This window comes from Peromyscus eremicus, chromosome 7, assembly GCF_949786415.1.
Source record: "Peromyscus eremicus chromosome 7, PerEre_H2_v1, whole genome shotgun sequence".
NCBI classification, from domain to species: domain Eukaryota; kingdom Metazoa; phylum Chordata; class Mammalia; order Rodentia; family Cricetidae; genus Peromyscus; species Peromyscus eremicus.
Window position 1 is genome coordinate 81,106,005 of NC_081422.1, and position 16,945 is coordinate 81,122,949.

Genomic DNA, 16,945 nt, shown 5'->3' on the forward strand with positions numbered 1-16,945 from the left:
ATTCACATGTACAAAAACCAGTTGGGAGGCACAAAAATACGTAAAGTATGTTATAAAAAAAATAAGTTTGAAAGTTCTGTTTGTAAGCATACATGGTTGGCCTGGTGACTGGGAACTGTGGGGCTGGCTGGCTGGAGCCTGGGCCGGTCAGGGCAGCACCCAGTTCCTGAGGCAGGAAACAGTGGGAAAGGGTAATTTTCCATCCCAAAGAATCAGGCCCCTGAAAGTCTGGCCTCTCGCTTTGGAGTCAGTCAGCCGAATGGCAGCTGGTATCGGCTAAAGATACAGCGGACAGAGGCGGTAGAAGGCACCAGAGGATGTCGTGAAGCAGGCCCCGCTCCGCAGCACCAACTCCCTGCATCTGTTGCTTTTCTTGGTGCTGTAACAAACCCCTGACAAAAACAAGGTGAGGACAGAAGAGGGAGAGACAGGGTGGCAGGAGCAGGAAGCAGCTGCTCACACTGCTCCCACAGTCAGGGAGCGGAGGCAGACCCAGGCTGGTGCTGGGCGCTGTCTCCTTTTTATTCAGTCTGGGACCCCACCCAGGGCCCCAGCATCAACTACATCGTGGATTAGTCTTTTCCTCCTCAGTTCAGTCTGTTTGAAAACATCTTCATAGATATACCCCCCCCCCCCCCCCCCGAGTTGCGTTTCCATGGTGACTCTAAATCCAGTCGAGTTGATAAAATTAACCAGCACATGTAGTGGTTTTACGTGATTTTGAACTGACATGGGGTGGGTAATTGAACACTTAGGTAAAGTTCAGCTTCCCTTTTAATGTCTTCCCCACATAAGGGTTGACATCTCTGTGTCTGCTTTTCTACCTTTAGGGGAGTGACCTAATTCCTAATTCCTAACACAGGCGTCTGTGGGCCCCAGCACCTTATGCTTTGGACATTGTGGCATTGGGTACTCTGTGGGTCCCAGGTCTAGGTACAGGGAGGGAGGAGTGTGAAAGGAGAGATGTGTGCCTTGGAGTAGAATGGTGGTAATGCTGTGGCTAAAGTTGGCTGTGGGTGGCTCTGAGCCCCTGGCAGGCAGAAAAAGGCAAGTTTGAGAGAGTTCTTTTATAGACAAAAATGCAGTGGTGGAGATTGCTCAGGATTGGTGTTTTATCCAAAATTTCCTCTAAGTGACTTCGGTTTCTCCATTTGTCTGTGGGGTCCTGGCCTACACCTCCTGTCACTCTGCCCCCAGCAGGCAGTCTCTCTTGCGTTAGACACTTCAGAGTAATTACACATAGGCTGCACTGACCTTGATCTTCCCAGATACACATTCTAACATTTCCCAAAGAAGATATTTTTAAAAATAATTGCAATAAGGAAAAAAAAGGTATTTGGGAAATCCTGGAAGTGTAGCCTGCTTCAGGAATACGCAAAGGTGAGGTGTGGGCCTCTGCTGAGACCCTTGCCCCACTGCGCAGTTGCTGTTGTCCACGTCCCTGTGGCGCATGTGCGTCGGATGCACGTCTGCATCGCTACACAGGAGATGCTCAAGTCAGACGTGCTGGCAGTTCGCTTCTGGCACTGATGTTACTAACTCCTCCCAGGTCTAGGTGATGAGGCTGCTGCAAACTCTCTGAGGTGTGGCCACAGTCTCCGTTTTCCCCCTCCCCTGTCATCTCCCAGAAGTTCACATTGACTGCGTGCCCGGCATTCGGTACAGTTCACACACACACACACACACACACACACACACACACACACACACACAAAGACAGAGTGATTTCATATATACTCTAGACTAGTGGGGAAGGAAAGGAAATAATGACTGTGTGGTGTGAGGTGCAGGCAGCTGGTGACCTAGTGGTTAGGAACTGGGGACTATTGATCCCAAACTCTTGAGTGCCTCCAAGATCAGTTGGGGTGACTGTACATCTGTGAACGGACTGATGAGTTTTGCTCTTGCCTTTCTCCATGTGTGCAGGGTGGAGATGTCTGCCCAGAGGCTGACTTCTAACAGAACATCCCTGCAGCCAGCATCTAACGCTGATTACACCTGGGAGTATGAGTACTATGAGATTGGACCAGTGTCCTTCGAGGGACTGAAGGCTCATAAGTGTAAGTCCTGTGCTGCTCCCTGGGGTAACCGTCACATGTTTGTGTTAACCCATGACATCCCCATGACTGCTTTTTCCTGATATCCATCTTCTTACAGAATGGTCTTATATCTCTAAATACCAAGTATCCCTTTCACCTAGGCTGATTGCCCTGGAGTGGTATGATATGGGGACATTGGTAATTCTGGTTTTCAAAGGACTTAAAACAACACCCCCTTGGTGGAAGAGTGTGGAATAGTGTTTTAGCCTTAGAAAAAGCTTTTTTGTAAAAAAAGAAAAAAAAAGCATTAACTATTCCAGCTCCCTCAAAGCATCAGTGTTTGAATAACAACAACAAAAATGTGTACAGAGGTAGTATCCAGAGCGATTGCATGAAGACTCTTCTTTTGTACTTGCCAGTAATATTATTTAGAAACCCATTGGAAGGATGAAGAGATGGCTCAGTGGTTTAGAGCATGGGCTGCTCTTCCAGAGGTCCCAGGTTTAATTCCCAACACCCACAGGGCTGCTCACAACCACCTGTAACACCAGTTCAAAGGGATACAGTGTCCTCTTCTGGCCTTTGTGGGCACTGAACACAGTGGTACACATACACACAGGCTAAACACCAATACACGTAAAATAAAAATAAATAAATATTTTAAAATATTTCAAAAATCCTATTGGACTTCTAGACTCCTGAAGAGCAGTGTTCACAGACAGATGAGAACAGCCTCCCAGGACTTCTAGACTCCTGAAGAGCAGTGTTCACAGACAGATGAGAACAGCCTCCCATCACATACCATGGAGGTGCAGGCATCAGTGGCGTTTCCAGGAATTGGCGTGGTTAGTGATCTGCCACTAAGCAGTGCAATTCTGTAAAAGGTTACTGTTGTATTCCTCTCAGAGTCAATGCTTTCTGACTTACATGAAGCATCCTTATTTTGACAGGCAGAATTGATATTATAGGCAAGCACTGCCAACCACTCTGGGTCATGCTGTAACTGTTCCTGTGACGTCCAGTTGTTTTGAAATGTATACATAAGTACTGCACACATTTTAGACTCATTGTTAAAGATTTTATCATCTATCCATCTATCTATCTATCTGTCTATCTATCTATCTATCTATCTATCTATCATCTCTCCCCCCCCTCTCTCTCTCTCTCTCTGTGTGTGTGTGTGTGTGTGTGTGTGTGTGTGTGTGTGTGTGTGTGTCTAGTTCCTTCAGAGGCCAGAAGAGGAGGTCAGTTCCCCTATAGCTGGGATTACAGGTAGTTGTGTGTTACCTGATTTGGGTGCTAGGAAATGAACTTGGGTCTGATGCAAGGATAATGTGTGCTCTTAACTGCTGAGCCATCTTTCCAGCCCTCCATTTTAGGCTCTTAACTGGTCCAGACCGAGTGGCACATCAGGAAATATGAGAGATCAGAATCACAGGCAGGCTTCCCTCCCTCCCTCCCTCTCTTTTTTCCTCCCTCCCTCCTTCCCTCCTCTCCTCCCTCCCTCCCTCCCTCTTTTCCTCCCTCCTTCCCTCCCTCCCTCCCTCCCCCCTCTTTCCCTTTTCACAGCAGTGATACTTGCACCCACTAGCACCCATTGCCCATTCACTGCAAGGAGGGATCTCTCCTTTCCTTCCTTAAGCAAAGCCACCAGCGAAATCGCATACCCTTCATGCTTACAGTAATAGTGGATTGCTTTTCTTGTTTCTTTGTTGACACCTGCCCAGTATTTATGGGGAATGAAAAGAAAGTGCATGAACCTCTTAGGACATGCTCTCATTAATTATCTGAATAAGGGTCTTGTGGTCTGAGTATGAAATCATCCTCCTAAACTTACTAAGTTCTTTAGTCTGTTGTTTTTAATGGGATAACCTTTCCTAGAGGTTTTGATGAATTTTGGTGGAAATCGGAAAGACTGGTGGAGTGCCGTCCTCCCTGTCACGTGAGCCTTCCCATCAGTGCCATTTCCGCCTGCTCCTGTCTCTTTTCCTTCGTCTAAGGAGCTCCACAGACAGCCCTGCTGCTGTAATTTTCATTGGCACATTTCCAGAGACAACCAAGACAGCTCTCCTTTGAGCATATTCTTTTTGGTTATAGAAATGATTATTGTTTGAAAAAAGAATTTCCTTTAAAAAAAAAAAACCGAGGTAGAGCTGTGGCACGTTGCATACTATTAATGAGAATGCTTTTTGTTTCAACACTAATGTCATGAAAATACAAAATATTCAGATGAGCACTCATTGCTGGCACAGGAATCTGATAGCATATGAGGCTGAGAGGAGAGTGGAACATAAACAGATATGCCCCTTTGGTATACAGGAAAGTAAAAAGCCCCAGGAATGTCAACCATGGGAATGTGAACATCTATGCATTCTTTCATTTTATTATTTTTATTTTATTTCTTTTATGTATGTTAGTGTTTTGTCTGCATGTATATCTGTACACCATGTGTGCCTAGTGTCCACAGAGACCAGAAGTGGGCATCAGGTCATCTGGGACTGGGGTTATAGACAATTGTGAGCCATCATATGGGTACTGGGAAAAGAAACCTGGTCCTCTGAAGGAACAGCATGTGCTCTTAACTGCTGAGCCATTTCTCCAGCTCCTGGACTTCCACTTAAAAAAAGCAGAAACCCTTACCTTTAATATGACATGCTGTTTTACTGGGTGACATATAAAGCTAGTTTGGCAAACAGAACGGCAATAGAATATTTTCATAGAAGTGTATATTGTGGGCAAGAGTGGCCATTATAGTCAACTCCCTTTACGTGTACCACATTTGGCAAGAGCAGGTGCATCCTCAGATGAACTTGTTCAGCCTACAGAAATCATGGTTGCTACTTAGAATGGAAATTACTCATTTATGACTTCAGCATATTTCCTGAGCGCCTAATATGAACAGAATCATGTTAAGTACCAGAGAGACAGCAGTGAGCCGAAAATCCAAAAACATCTTCTCTCAAAGCTTGGATTTGTGCCATGCTTTGGAAGGCCTTTCTGAAAGGGAGAAATCTGAGGGAAAAATCTGAAGGAATTTTGAGATTGAGCCATGTCTGAGGGAAGAACATGTCAGAAAGTGCTCCATGGCCAGAATGAACTGGAACATGTAAGGAAAAGGGAGGCCATCCTGGTCCCAGAGGAGTGAATTCCATACAGAGAGGTGTAGAACCCAAGTGTAGAGCTGTCAAGGAGAGCAGGACAGGGGGAGAGACATAGAGATCGGGCTAAGAAGTCAGATAAGGGTTTGAAACAGGAACATCCTCTGCCTTGGGTTCTACTGGGGTCACTGTGCCTGAGATTGAAGTGAGCGAGGTTAGAAGCAAGGTACTCCTCGTTGTAGCCATTGATGTGCCAAGGTGCAGCCTGAAGCAAACTGGCAAGAAGTGCATGCGTTTCAGATGTTTGTAAACGTGGGATCTCTCCTGATTTGTCAGTGGCTTGACATGGGCTTAAGAGAACAGGCAAGGTTGCTTTGAAGCTTTGTGACCGGAGTAATTGGTAGAATGAAATGGCTGTGAACTTGGATGAAGATGTGTAAGGGAGAGACAGGTGTCAGGGAGGAACATCAGGGCTCAGTTTTGCACCTGTAAGATTAAGACACTTAGCAGACATCCAAGAAGACAAGGGGGTGAGGATGAAGGTATAAATCTGAGAGCCCTCATCATTGAAATGCCTTTCAAGGCTAAGAGGCTGGTGAGTGGGTGTGATTAGGAAACTGAGGGGGGGGGGCTGGGATTGAGCCCCATGATACAGTTAATGTCAGACGGTAGGCATCTGTGTGGCTTAGAGTCTGTCAGCTTGACACACAGGAGAAGTCACCTGAGAAGAGGGCACTTCAATTATTGAGGACTGTCCGCCATCAGATTTGGCCTGTGTGCAAGTCTGCAGGGCATTTTCTTGATTAGTGATTAACATGGGAGGGGCCGGGTCATTGTGGTTCCACCCGGGGCAGGTTGTCTTGAGTCGTATAGGAAAGCTGGCTGAGCAATCCTGTAAGCGATGTTCCTCCTCCGTGGATTCTGCGTCAGTTTCTACCTCCAGGTTCTGACCTGGAATTCCTGCCTTGACTTCCCCTGGTGATGGACTCCATGTAAGGTAAAATAAGCCCTTCCTTCCCCAAGTTGGTTTTGGTCAGTGTTTATCATGGGGGTGAGGGATGTGGAGGAAACTAGCATAGGAATTTGAGTATGGCTGTTTTGGACCTGACTGGTTTTTCGGTTTGTTTGTTTGTTTGTTTGTTTGTTTGTTTTGGGGGGGAGGACTATGAGAGAGGATGTTGCAACTTTGGACTGAAAAGTCATTGAGTGCCTAGAGGTCAATGAGCTATTGTGGGAACTCGAAAGGTCGTGCTGAGCACAGTGCAGATGATACAAGTCTGGACTGTGAAGTTTCAGAGAGAAGCAAAGACTCCATTGGGCTGTTTGTGAAATACATAGAGAAGTGAAACCTTTGTTTTACTGGGGAAATGGATGAAGATTAGCTGGAGCTGAGACGAGACTGGCTTCCTCGAGGTAAAATCTTCTGGGAAGTATTTCCTCAGGGTCAGCCCACAGAAGCTGTGGTCCAGGGGACCCAAGGCCGAGTTCCAAGTTGGCAGCTGGACTTGATAAGGTGTAAGTCTCCCCCGTGGTACTGGTTTTGAAGGCATGAAGGGATCAAGGAAAAGGGCCGAGGCTTGGCACTGTAGAGCAGAGTTGGCATCTCTCCAGAGAGAGCCCAGGAGAGGCCATGGATGAAGGTGCTGTCTCAGCTTCATTGAAAACCCCAGGATCAAAGGGGTCATGGAGAGACACTCAGGCTTGGCAGCATGAGGCAAACTCTGAGTCCTGAAGAGAGCCCAGGAGAGGCCTCTGGTGAAGGTGTGGCCTCAGAAGCAGTGGTGACTCCAGGATTTTAGGGATGCCAGTACCTGGGGGTTGGGGACATGGCCACAGAGGGCAGTGCGGTTTTAACTCCTGTGCCGTAGAGTTAGTCTTAGCATCTCTTCCCTTCTCCTCTGCCCACTCCTTGCTTAGGAAAGGGGAAGTGTGGACCTGTTCCCTATGGAAGCTGCTGTTGTGAGTTCTGAACAAAGACTGGGTAGTGAGGCTTCCCTGGGAAAGCAGCTTTTTATTATGATAGCAATCCTGGTGAAATTCTTATTACAGACAAACAAAAGCCCAGAGCAACCAATACAGTAAAATGGGGCCTTTTATATGACTTTTGTTTTGTCTCTCATGTATGCTAACATATACTTTTATTGGCCATTTTAAATCCTTAGGGTGGGAGTCTAAAGATGGCCTGAATGTAGAAGAGAGGGCTGCTCCAAGACAGACCAGGATCTCACATAAGCATTTTAGTAGAGAGGAAAGCTCAGGGCAGCCACTCTCTCTTCCTTTAAGGCTTTGGGAAGGCTTATTAAGCAAGGAAGGGGTGAAGGAGAAAGCTGGTCAAGTTTATGTATCGTTAAGGACATTGCTCAATCAACAAGGCTATTGTTTTCTTTCCCTGGCTCTCAGGGACCCCTACCATACTGTCCTTAGGAGAGACCTTTATCATGGTCGGACTGCATTTTAATTCTGGGCCTGAAACCTGACACAGGCATGTAGTTTTAGGGTTTGTTGCGGAATATTACTTTAACTAGGCAAAGATGTGTTACATTTGTTAATGTTGTGAAATATTACTTTAACTATGTAAAGTGTTATATTTGTTTATGCTGCATTTAATTATGTAAAGATGTGTTGCTGTTTCACCTTGCCTGCCTAAGGCACCTGATTGGTCTAATAAAAAGCTGAACAGCCAATAGGTAGATAGTAGAGGGATAGGCGGGGCTGGTGGGCAGAGAGAATAAGTGGGAGGAGAAATCTAGGCTCCAGAGAAGAGAGAATGAGGGAGAAAGAAAAGGAGATGCCCCGACCAGAAGCTAGGCAGCGGCCAGCCAGCCACAGAGGACACAGGAAAGTAGGACTTCCAGAATGAAAGAAAAGTAAAAAGCCCCAAGATAAAATGTAGATAAAGAGAAACAGATTAAAATAAGAGCTAAGATAAGGCCAAGCATTCCTAACTACTAACAAGTCTCCATGTCATGATTTGGGAGCTGGTTGGTGGCCCAAAAGAAAAAAAAGCCTGTTACAGTTTTAGGGTTGACTCTTTCTATGAAGCAGTTGCTAAAATACAATGTTTAGAATTGAAGATGACCATACACCATGTTATCATAGCACATGCCCAAATCATTGAGATTTATAGTTTCAAGTCAGCTGTACTTGAATACTTGTGTTCTTTGTGATTTGCTTTATGTCTTTTTATTATTGTATGTGTGTGTATGGTGTGTGGGTGGGTGCACACACATGCCTTGGTATTCATGTAGAGGACAACTTTGTGGAGTTGGTTCTCTCATCCTAGCTTTCATGGGTTCTGGGACACAAATTCAGAATGTCAAGATTTCTTCACAAGTGCTTTTTCTGCTAAACCACCCTGAAGACACCTCTCTACGCCCCCCCCCCCCTTACCTTTATGCCTTATTTCGTTATAGTAAAAGGCAAGGTCTAAATAAAGAAATTGCTGTTTCTTTAGAATTTGGAATTAAGATACTAGGAGTGCAACATTACTTTTTATCCAGAGCGCTAAATATACAGGGTGGACCCTGCAGGGCAGACTTGACCAGCTCCAAAGTGGTAAGGATTTCTGTTCAAGTGCTGGTGTGAGGAAGCTGTAGCCAGGAGCTAAAGCAAACACAGGGACACAATGTCCCCAGTCCAAATGGGGTTTAAAGTAGGAGTAAATTAGGAGACAAGGATGGCCATTGGAATGATAAAAGCCAGCCCTGCGTGATACCTTCTCAGCTGAGCAAAGTGCTCTGAGAAGCACTTTCAACCAGCCAGTGGAGGCCAGCCTCCGCCTGGGAGCTGGGATAAAGCAGCTTGTGCAGCAAAGGACCGAGGCAGGGAAAGCAGAAGGTATTCATTTGTTTGTAGTGGTCAGGAGGTCAGCTATACGTCCATTCCAAAAAGTGATCAAGACCTGAATTGCGTCAACATGAACATGAATGAGGTGGAGTAGAGTCAACTCATTTTAAATGTCTCAGAAAAAAAAACAAAACAAAACAACAATCTAACCCAAGGCTGCAAAGTAGAAGATTGGAGCTTGGGATAACCTGTGACCTGTCTTCACACCCCCATTGTGATGGTTGACTGATTTCTTGTTATATGCGGTGCACCCTGGAATCTCCAGAAAGCTCAGAGTCCTGAAATGTTTCTAAGCTAGTTCAAATCCCTCGGGACACTAATCTCACCTTACCTGTCTTGCAGATTCCATTGTGATTGGATTCTGGGTTGGTCTTGCGGTCTTTGTGATTTTCATGTTTTTTGTGCTGACTTTGCTGACGAAGACAGGTGCCCCACATCAAGAGTAAGTCTGGACTACTCTGCGCTTCACATAGAACTAGACCAGGAATCAGGGTTGGGCCCATCCGGGATGGGGAGGTGGGTCGGGCATGGATTGCTACCCAGATCCAGGTGCTGTCCAGGAGAGATCACTTTCTCCCCCACCTTTTGCCTCTTGTTGCCCTTATCAAATCAGGCTTCTTGGTCCTTCCCTGCCATGTTCATGCTGACCCCAGATCTGAGTTTTATACTGAAGTTCGGATGCACCTTCTCCCTTTGTTGAAAAGGATTTTCTATGGGAGACATTGGCTGCAAATGCTGATGTGTTTACAGAATTGAGCTGGGCAGCAGCACTCCCCTGCCTGTGTCTCACCACGTGATCTCTCCTGCCTGTTGTGGTGGGTTCTTTGTCTATACTTCAACTATAACAAAAAATCCCAGTGAAAGGGAACTTCAGCCCATCACATAGTTTGCTTGAGACTTCAGGAGCTAGAGAAATCCTTTAAATATAAACATTCTAAATGATGGGCAAATGCTGACATGTTTAAGTATAAGCTGACATATGCTGGAGAATCCCTTTAAAAGCCTCTCGAAATATTCTCATTTTCCCTCCCTCATCCTTCTCCTCTCCCTTTTCTTCATCCTCTTTTCCCTAAAAAAAAAAAAAAAACAAAAAAAACAAAAAACAAAAAAAAAAACCCCCACGAAAAACCATACACTTTTGCTTTTCATATTATTGTTCTAGGAAATGCAAACACGTGGTGTGGTTTGTAATAGGAAGAAAAGACAAGGTTAAAACAAACAGACAAAACAGATCAGAGAGATGCCTCAGTGGTTAAGAGCATTGACTGCCCTTCCGGAGGACCCTGGTTTGATTCCCAGTACCCCCATGGCAGCTCATGACTATCTGTATCTCTACTTCCAGGGGATCTGATGTCATCTGCTGGCCTCATTTGGCACCAGGCACGCACCTGGTGTACACACAAGCAGGCAAAACATTGTACCTGCACCGAGCTAGGCCATGCTATCCAGCATGGCCAAACACTACTCTAGGTGTTTCTATACAGGTATTTTTTAAAAAACGAAGTTAATACTTAAATCTGTATACTTTAAGCTAGGGCTGGACAGATTACCCTCTGGAAGGTGGGTGAGCTTCATTCATTCAGCTGAGTGACTTTCTAGAATCACCTTGACACCCAAAACAAGAATTCTTCCCCGAGTTTACAGCCTGTAGAGCTTACAGAGTATGAATGAGCCCATTCTGGAATGAAATTTCTCTACACACGTATGCATGCATGGAGTAGAGGCAATGGGGAGAGACTGGAAAGAAAGGGGAAAGAGGAGAGGGGGAGTGGGAGGGATGGAGGCAGAGGGAGAGGGGCCAGAAACAATTCTGTTGTTTCTCTGGAGAACCCTGTCTAGCCTACTTCCTTAAGGAGTCATTCTGAACTGTGCTTAGTCACAAACCAGGGCCCTGCATGCTTCTAACAAAGTGAAAGGGCCTTCACTCTCAGGAAATAGTGGATCAACCCAGAACTATAGTTTAACTACTTCTTCCCCAAGTCTGGGACCATGTTAAGATGTGGCACTGGGAGGGACTATTTGGGCTAACCTGGATTATGGGACATTAATGCCGCTGGGGTGTCAGGAGAGCACAGCACAGGCTGACTCTTCCTCAAGTTGACATGACACGTTGGCAGGGGACGGACAGAGGCTGCTTCCATTAGAGCAGTGGTTCTCAACCTGTGGGTCACGACCCCCTTTCCCAGAAGTCGCATATCAGATATTTACAATACGATTCATAACAGTGGTAAAATCACAATTATGAAGTAGCAATGAAATAATCTTACGGTCGAGAAGGTCATGACAACATGAGAAACTGTATTAAGGGTTGCAGCATCAGGAAGGTTGAGGACCACTGCTCTAGAGCGTTGCAGTCCCTCAGCTGTTGTGACAGCATGCATGGGGATTCTGACCTTCCTGTCCTGTAGCTGGGAAGTAGTGCACATCCTTTCCTCCCACCAGTCACTGGTCAGAACCAGCCGTGCCCTCCTGCTGACTCAGGATGGGGAACGGTGGTGGGCTTCCTGTCTAGAGGAGGAGAGAGCCAGGTGCCTGTGGGCATGAGGAAAGAAAGGCTAGGGAGAGATCTAGGTAGGAAGCTGCTTCCTCTTTATTAAAAGCTTTTAGGCCTCAGAAGCAGCTTTGATGGTGATAATTTTTCCCGTGGAGTATTGTTTGTGTGTGGCGGGGAAGCTCTTACCTGGATGTTGAAGAGATAGTGAAAAGCCATTCTGTCTCACTTGTCAGTGGGGGAGCCTGAGTGGTATCTTGGAGCATTATAGTCCATTAGCACACATCTGTCAGAGAGACGGGTAGGGTTAGGGTTAGAGAGGTCTTGGATTCATTTTTATGTTGGGTATTTTGGACTTCTTAAAAAAAAAAAAAAATCCAAGCCTCAGACATCCACCACAAATGGCCTTCTTTTGTAGCCTTTGCTAAAAATGACTCATGTCCTGGTAGATGTAGCTTTTATTTAAGGGCGAATACAGGCTTGCTCGTGATCTTATAAAACTGGGGATGACATTTTCTCTCAAATTGTAATTTAGCAGAGTGTGGCACTCACTGCAGGATGAGGGTGTGTAACAAGAGCAGACACCGTGAAAATGTCAGTGCTGGGAGTCACTGGTACTCACCACAGCCCTGGGCTAGCTGGCAGGGTGCAGACATGGTGAGTGGTTGCTAAGGAACCCTGGGATCTCAAGATGCCAATGACCACTGTCAACAGGTGGGAAAGCTGTGTTGGGTCCATCCCAGAAACTTGGCTGACTTGCCTTTGTTTCCCCATCAATTAGGAGGTTTTACTAAGTGCATAGGTGCTGCCTGCCCAGGGCCATGCTGAGGAGAATTCTAAGGGTAGACTTTTCCCTGCCCACACAGCCTGACATCTCCCTGCTAATCACCAAAAGGTGTACACAGAAGGGCTTTCATCAGAGTGTGTGCTTGGCACCCCCGTCAGGCTGATTTACACCGTGTATAAACTCTTGGCACAGGCTGTGTCTCCATAAGTGGTGGTGGTGATTTTCTCACAGAATTTCACTCTTAGGAGCATGCGTCTCAGCTTGTAAGAGCCCCTGTGGAAGTGACTGTTGGGAATGGCAGGCACCACCATTCTGCTCAGCCTGCTTCCATCCCTGAGTAGATGAGGAGAGTAATTGGTGTGTGGTGACTCAGTCCGGCAGCAAGCATTTGTAGGGAATCAGGGAAATTCTTTGGGACTGACTCAGGGCATAACCTGTGTTGTCCTCTGCAGCTGGAGGGGTGTGTGTGTGTGTGTGTGTGTGTGTGTCCATCCTCCTGACTTGATTTGGGTTTCTGTCACAAAAAGACAAATCTGGAATGGCTGTGTGTCTCATAGTAGTCAGGGTTTGGGACAAGCCTGTAGATACAATCTTGTGTTCAGTGTTTCACATAGCACCCACTGAGGCCATGTTTTGCAAAGCCCTTTGAGGGACACAAATATTTACCAATGTGCAGAAAGACCAGAGGCAAATGGCTCCCTCAGAAGGCAGAAAAGCATGACCTGTGAGAGAAACTGGAAAAAGATGGCAAGAGAGGGGTGGGTGGACAGATGCCTTCCTGTTACCAGTGCACAGAGTCTTGCCATGGAGGCAGTGACCACATTAGGATAGAGGCCTGTTGGACATCACAAACAGAGGCATAAAGAGGGGCAATCAGGTTCACTGTAGCTATACTGTAGAGTGACTGAGGGGATTTGGTGAGAGAGAGGACGTGGGAAGGGATGAGCAGGGTTAGGAATATCAGGCAGAGGGTGGTGGGGACTTGAAAGTAGGTAAGTAGATGGAGTGGGACATGGCGAGTAAGGACAGTCACTGCATGGGTTAGAGAACCGGATAGGCCCTTCTGGGAGATGCTGTCTATTCTGGTGCTGATAACCCTGCAGGCCTGGAGAATATTGGGTGTACCCTATAGTGAGAAAATGCCAAGGCTTGGAACAGTCAGGTCTAGCCAGGGAAACAGATGGGTGTTGGAGATGATTGGTGAAATCCAAATTAAAAATAAGGAATACACATTCTCAAAACAGTGAGAAAACAGGTCCAAGTTTCTAGCAAAATAAACAGTCTTTATTTCTCAGACCGTAGGATGACGTGGGAAGACTTCTAAACACTCTAGCTAGATCTCGGCTGCAAAACAACAGCATAGAGTTAGGTATGAACTGTCGCAAATGAGGAACTGGGATTCCTGGGGATAATATTTTCTGGCAACATTCTTTGAGCGCTCTGTTTTCATGATGGTATCAGCCATTAGCCCATCCTTCCAAGGTTCCAGTTCTTGACTCTTGAGGCTTCTGGTTTCAGATGTCATTTTAGCTAAGGTGGAATTTAAGATGTTTGGACTTGTAATTTTCTATTTCCACAGATGTAGTCAGAGCTGTGGACAATTTTAAACTTCTTTTTAACTGCTCCTGTAGATGTTGTGAGCTTTAGTTCCCCCCCAGGACCTCCCAAGTTTGAGAGGCTGAAGCTGCAGCTGGTTTTTCTCTGTCAGGAGAACGTATAACCTATGGAGTGGTACCCAGGCCACACGTTTTATGAGTCTAGGAATAAAGCGTGTATTTCATTCCTGAGGACTGAAGGCAGGGTACAGCTGCAAGCTCCCTGCTGCCTGTTAGAGAGCATCTTTTGACAGTTGCTGTGTCCATTACCTAAGATATTCACAGGTATGAATCAACAAGGGCTAAGCGGCTTTAAGAGTAGCGCCCTCTAGCATGCTTGTGTGAATCGAGGCCTGCAGGCTGGATGTTGCTGAGGATTACCTATGTACATGGCCCACAAGATCATAAACTTACTTAAAACATAATTTTTTTTTGTAACTTAAGGTTTTAAATTAAAAATTTATGTGTATGTGTGTGTATGTGTGTATCTGTATGCCCTTTGTGTGTAGGTAGTAGCCACAGAGGCCTGAAGAGGGTGTCAGATCCTTGAATCTAGAGTCACAGGTAGTTACTAAGCACTCAGGTTCTCTGGAGGAACAGTCAGGCTTGGCTCCTGGCTGCTGTACCATCTCTCTAACCTGTCACCCAAGGTCCTTGAAGGTGAACTTTGTAAACAGCCATGCTGTGTTAAACGTTGAACATGACTGCAGGGTTTTCGCCACCTTTCTTGAGGGCCATTCGCACTAATAAATAGCTGGAAGATAGCCCACCACTACCATGGTATCTGGGCCTGTGCAAGCACCCAGGCTGGCCAGTTGTAGAAGGTACAAAGTGCCAGATGGTGGGTGCTTGCCAAGCACCCTGGGGAGGAGGCCCCATGGCAGACTCTTGAGCAGCTCTTGGAGATGTGGGGGGGCAAAGACAAGGTGGTTTCCTGTAGCCAAATACAGGTAGACAGAGGAGAGACCTGCGTGGGATTGATTGTTGGACCTCCCACATCACTGGCTCTGTCAGTCATCTTTCCATTCAGGTTCATCTGCTTCCGGTTTTAGGCCTTAGCTGAGCATGCCTTTGACCTTATTTCCAGCCTGTAGGATCTGTAGAAGAGGCATCTTGCCAAGCCAAGATTTGCTTTAATTTCAGATCTCTTCATGACTGATGTGTTCTTTCACTGATCCAACCAAAACATGCTGAGCAATTAGTATGTACCTACTGCTGTTCTTGGAACTGGGGATGCGGTAGGCAAGAAGCTCATAGTGCCTTCCCTGGAGAGCTTACAACCTAAAGGAGGTGACAGAGAAGTGGAGAAATAGGCACAACACAGAGGAAGATGGATGAGGAGAATCACCCGTGTCCCCGTAGAGCAGCTACCCCAGGTCATGAGAATCGGAAAAGGTTTCTTGCAGAGATGGCTCCTAGATGACTCAGGAGGGCCTGAGAGAAAGGAGCAACTTGGTAGATACTGACAGGGCTTCTACCAGGAAGTGCTGTTGGCCTGTGCTGGCTGCTAGAGACCCATGCTGTATGCTATAGGCCTGTGAGTTTGAACATCACTACAGCAATGATGGTTGGGGATTCCATGAAAATGCTGATTACTGAGTATCTCCAGAGATCCTAAAGGTCTGTAAGGTAGGACTCTGTTTCTTTAGGAGTACCTAAATTGACTTTGATGTAAGGCTGGGAGATGGCCTAGTTGCTAAAGTAATAGCCACGTAAGAATGAGGACCTGACTTTGGATCCCCAAAGCCCACATAAAAACCAGTGTGTGCTGTGTGACTGTAATCCCAGTACTGGGAAGGCGGAAGCAGGGGGATTCCCTGGTTCTTGCTGGCTAGCCAGCCTAAGCTGAATCAGTGAGCTACAGGTTCAGTGAGAGACCCTGCTTCATAAAAGTAAAAACAAAACAAACTAAGGTGTAGAAACAATTAACACTGGATATCGACTTCATGTCTCCACATGCGCCTATACACATATTCACACATAAACACATATGTACACATAAACACCACATATACAAAAGCATAAAGATTAAAAATTGATATCAATTCAGGAGATCTAAGAATACCTGGAGATCCCTGAAGTGCTTACGGGATGCTGGGGGGTCCTGTACCCTATCTGCCCTCAGGAAAATCCAGCAGCTTTCATCCAGAGGTTTTTGTCTTGGAGTCCTATGTTTAGAAGTGATGCATCTCTCTGCTAGTGCTGGTCTGCATAACCTTAAGGGACACCCAGTAGGTGCTTCCTGGGAATCTCCTGGCCTGCCCTCCATGCAGGACACCATGAGCCTGTAGGTGAGTGAGCTGCAGGTTTGTGACCTCTCTTTCTTGTCTTTGTAGCAATGCAGAGTCGTCAGAGAAGAGATTCAGAATGAACAGCTTTGTGTCAGACTTTGGGAAACCAATGGAGTCAGATAAGGTGTTCTCTCGTCAGGGTAACGAGGAGTCCAGGTCTCTCTTCCACTGTTATATCAATGAAGTGGAACACTTGGACAGGGTCAAAGTCTGCCACCAAACAACAGCCATTGACAGTGATGTCCAACTCCAGGAAGCCATCAGAAGCAGTGGGAGGCCTGAGGAGGAGCTGAGCAGGTTTATGAAGTTTGACATCCCCAACTTCGTGAACACGGACCAGAACTCCTTTGGGGAGGATGATCTTCTGATTTCGGAACCACCTGTTCTTCTAGAAAATAAGCCAGTTTCCCAGACTTCACGTATAGACCTGGACTGAGAAATACTTGTGGGCACCTTCTGAGGATGTATTCTGTCTCTGTATAGCCAGAAACCTCCCCCTCTCCTCGTGTGTGTGTGTGTGTGTGCGTGCGTGCGTGCGTGCGTGCGTGCGTGTGTGGAGAGAGAGAGAGAGAAAGAGAGAGAGAGAGAGAGAGAGAGAGAGAGAGAGAGAGAGAGAGAGAGAGAGGATGATGTTGAAAGTTTAAGATCTAGGCTAGGGCTAGGACTTAGTGATAGAGGTGTAGAGTTTGGAGAAGGAAGGCACCATTTTGTTGTCTTTTTTTGGAGGGGGGAGGTGGTGAGTTTTGTTTCTTTCCCTTTTTGGATTAAAAACACACTTACAGTATTAAAGCTTCCTTA

At 46.3% G+C, this 16,945-nt stretch overlaps 1 protein-coding gene across 1 annotated transcript; it reads left to right on the forward strand.

Annotated features, from left to right (window-relative positions):
- The first annotated feature begins 1,933 nt into the window (after positions 1 to 1,933).
- On the forward strand, positions 1,934 to 16,611 carry Mrap2 (melanocortin 2 receptor accessory protein 2). The gene is made up of 3 exons (XM_059267048.1): positions 1,934 to 2,060; positions 9,326 to 9,425; positions 16,193 to 16,611. Exons 1-3 carry the CDS (start codon positions 1,934 to 1,936, stop codon positions 16,581 to 16,583), a joined length of 618 nt encoding a protein of 205 aa, XP_059123031.1. The 3' UTR covers positions 16,584 to 16,611.
- The last annotated feature ends 334 nt before the right edge of the window (positions 16,612 to 16,945 follow it).

Bases quoted from the DNA above. Each gene is read 5' to 3' on its own strand.
- Mrap2 (XM_059267048.1), top strand. From the start codon at position 1,934: ATGTCTGCCCAGAGGCTGACTTCTAACAGAACATCCCTGCAGCCAGCA. The intron at 2,061-9,325 runs GTAAGTCCTGTG...CCTGTCTTGCAG, and splicing joins GGGACTGAAGGCTCATAAGT to ATTCCATTGTGATTGGATTC. The intron at 9,426-16,192 runs GTAAGTCTGGAC...TTGTCTTTGTAG, and splicing joins ACAGGTGCCCCACATCAAGA to CAATGCAGAGTCGTCAGAGA.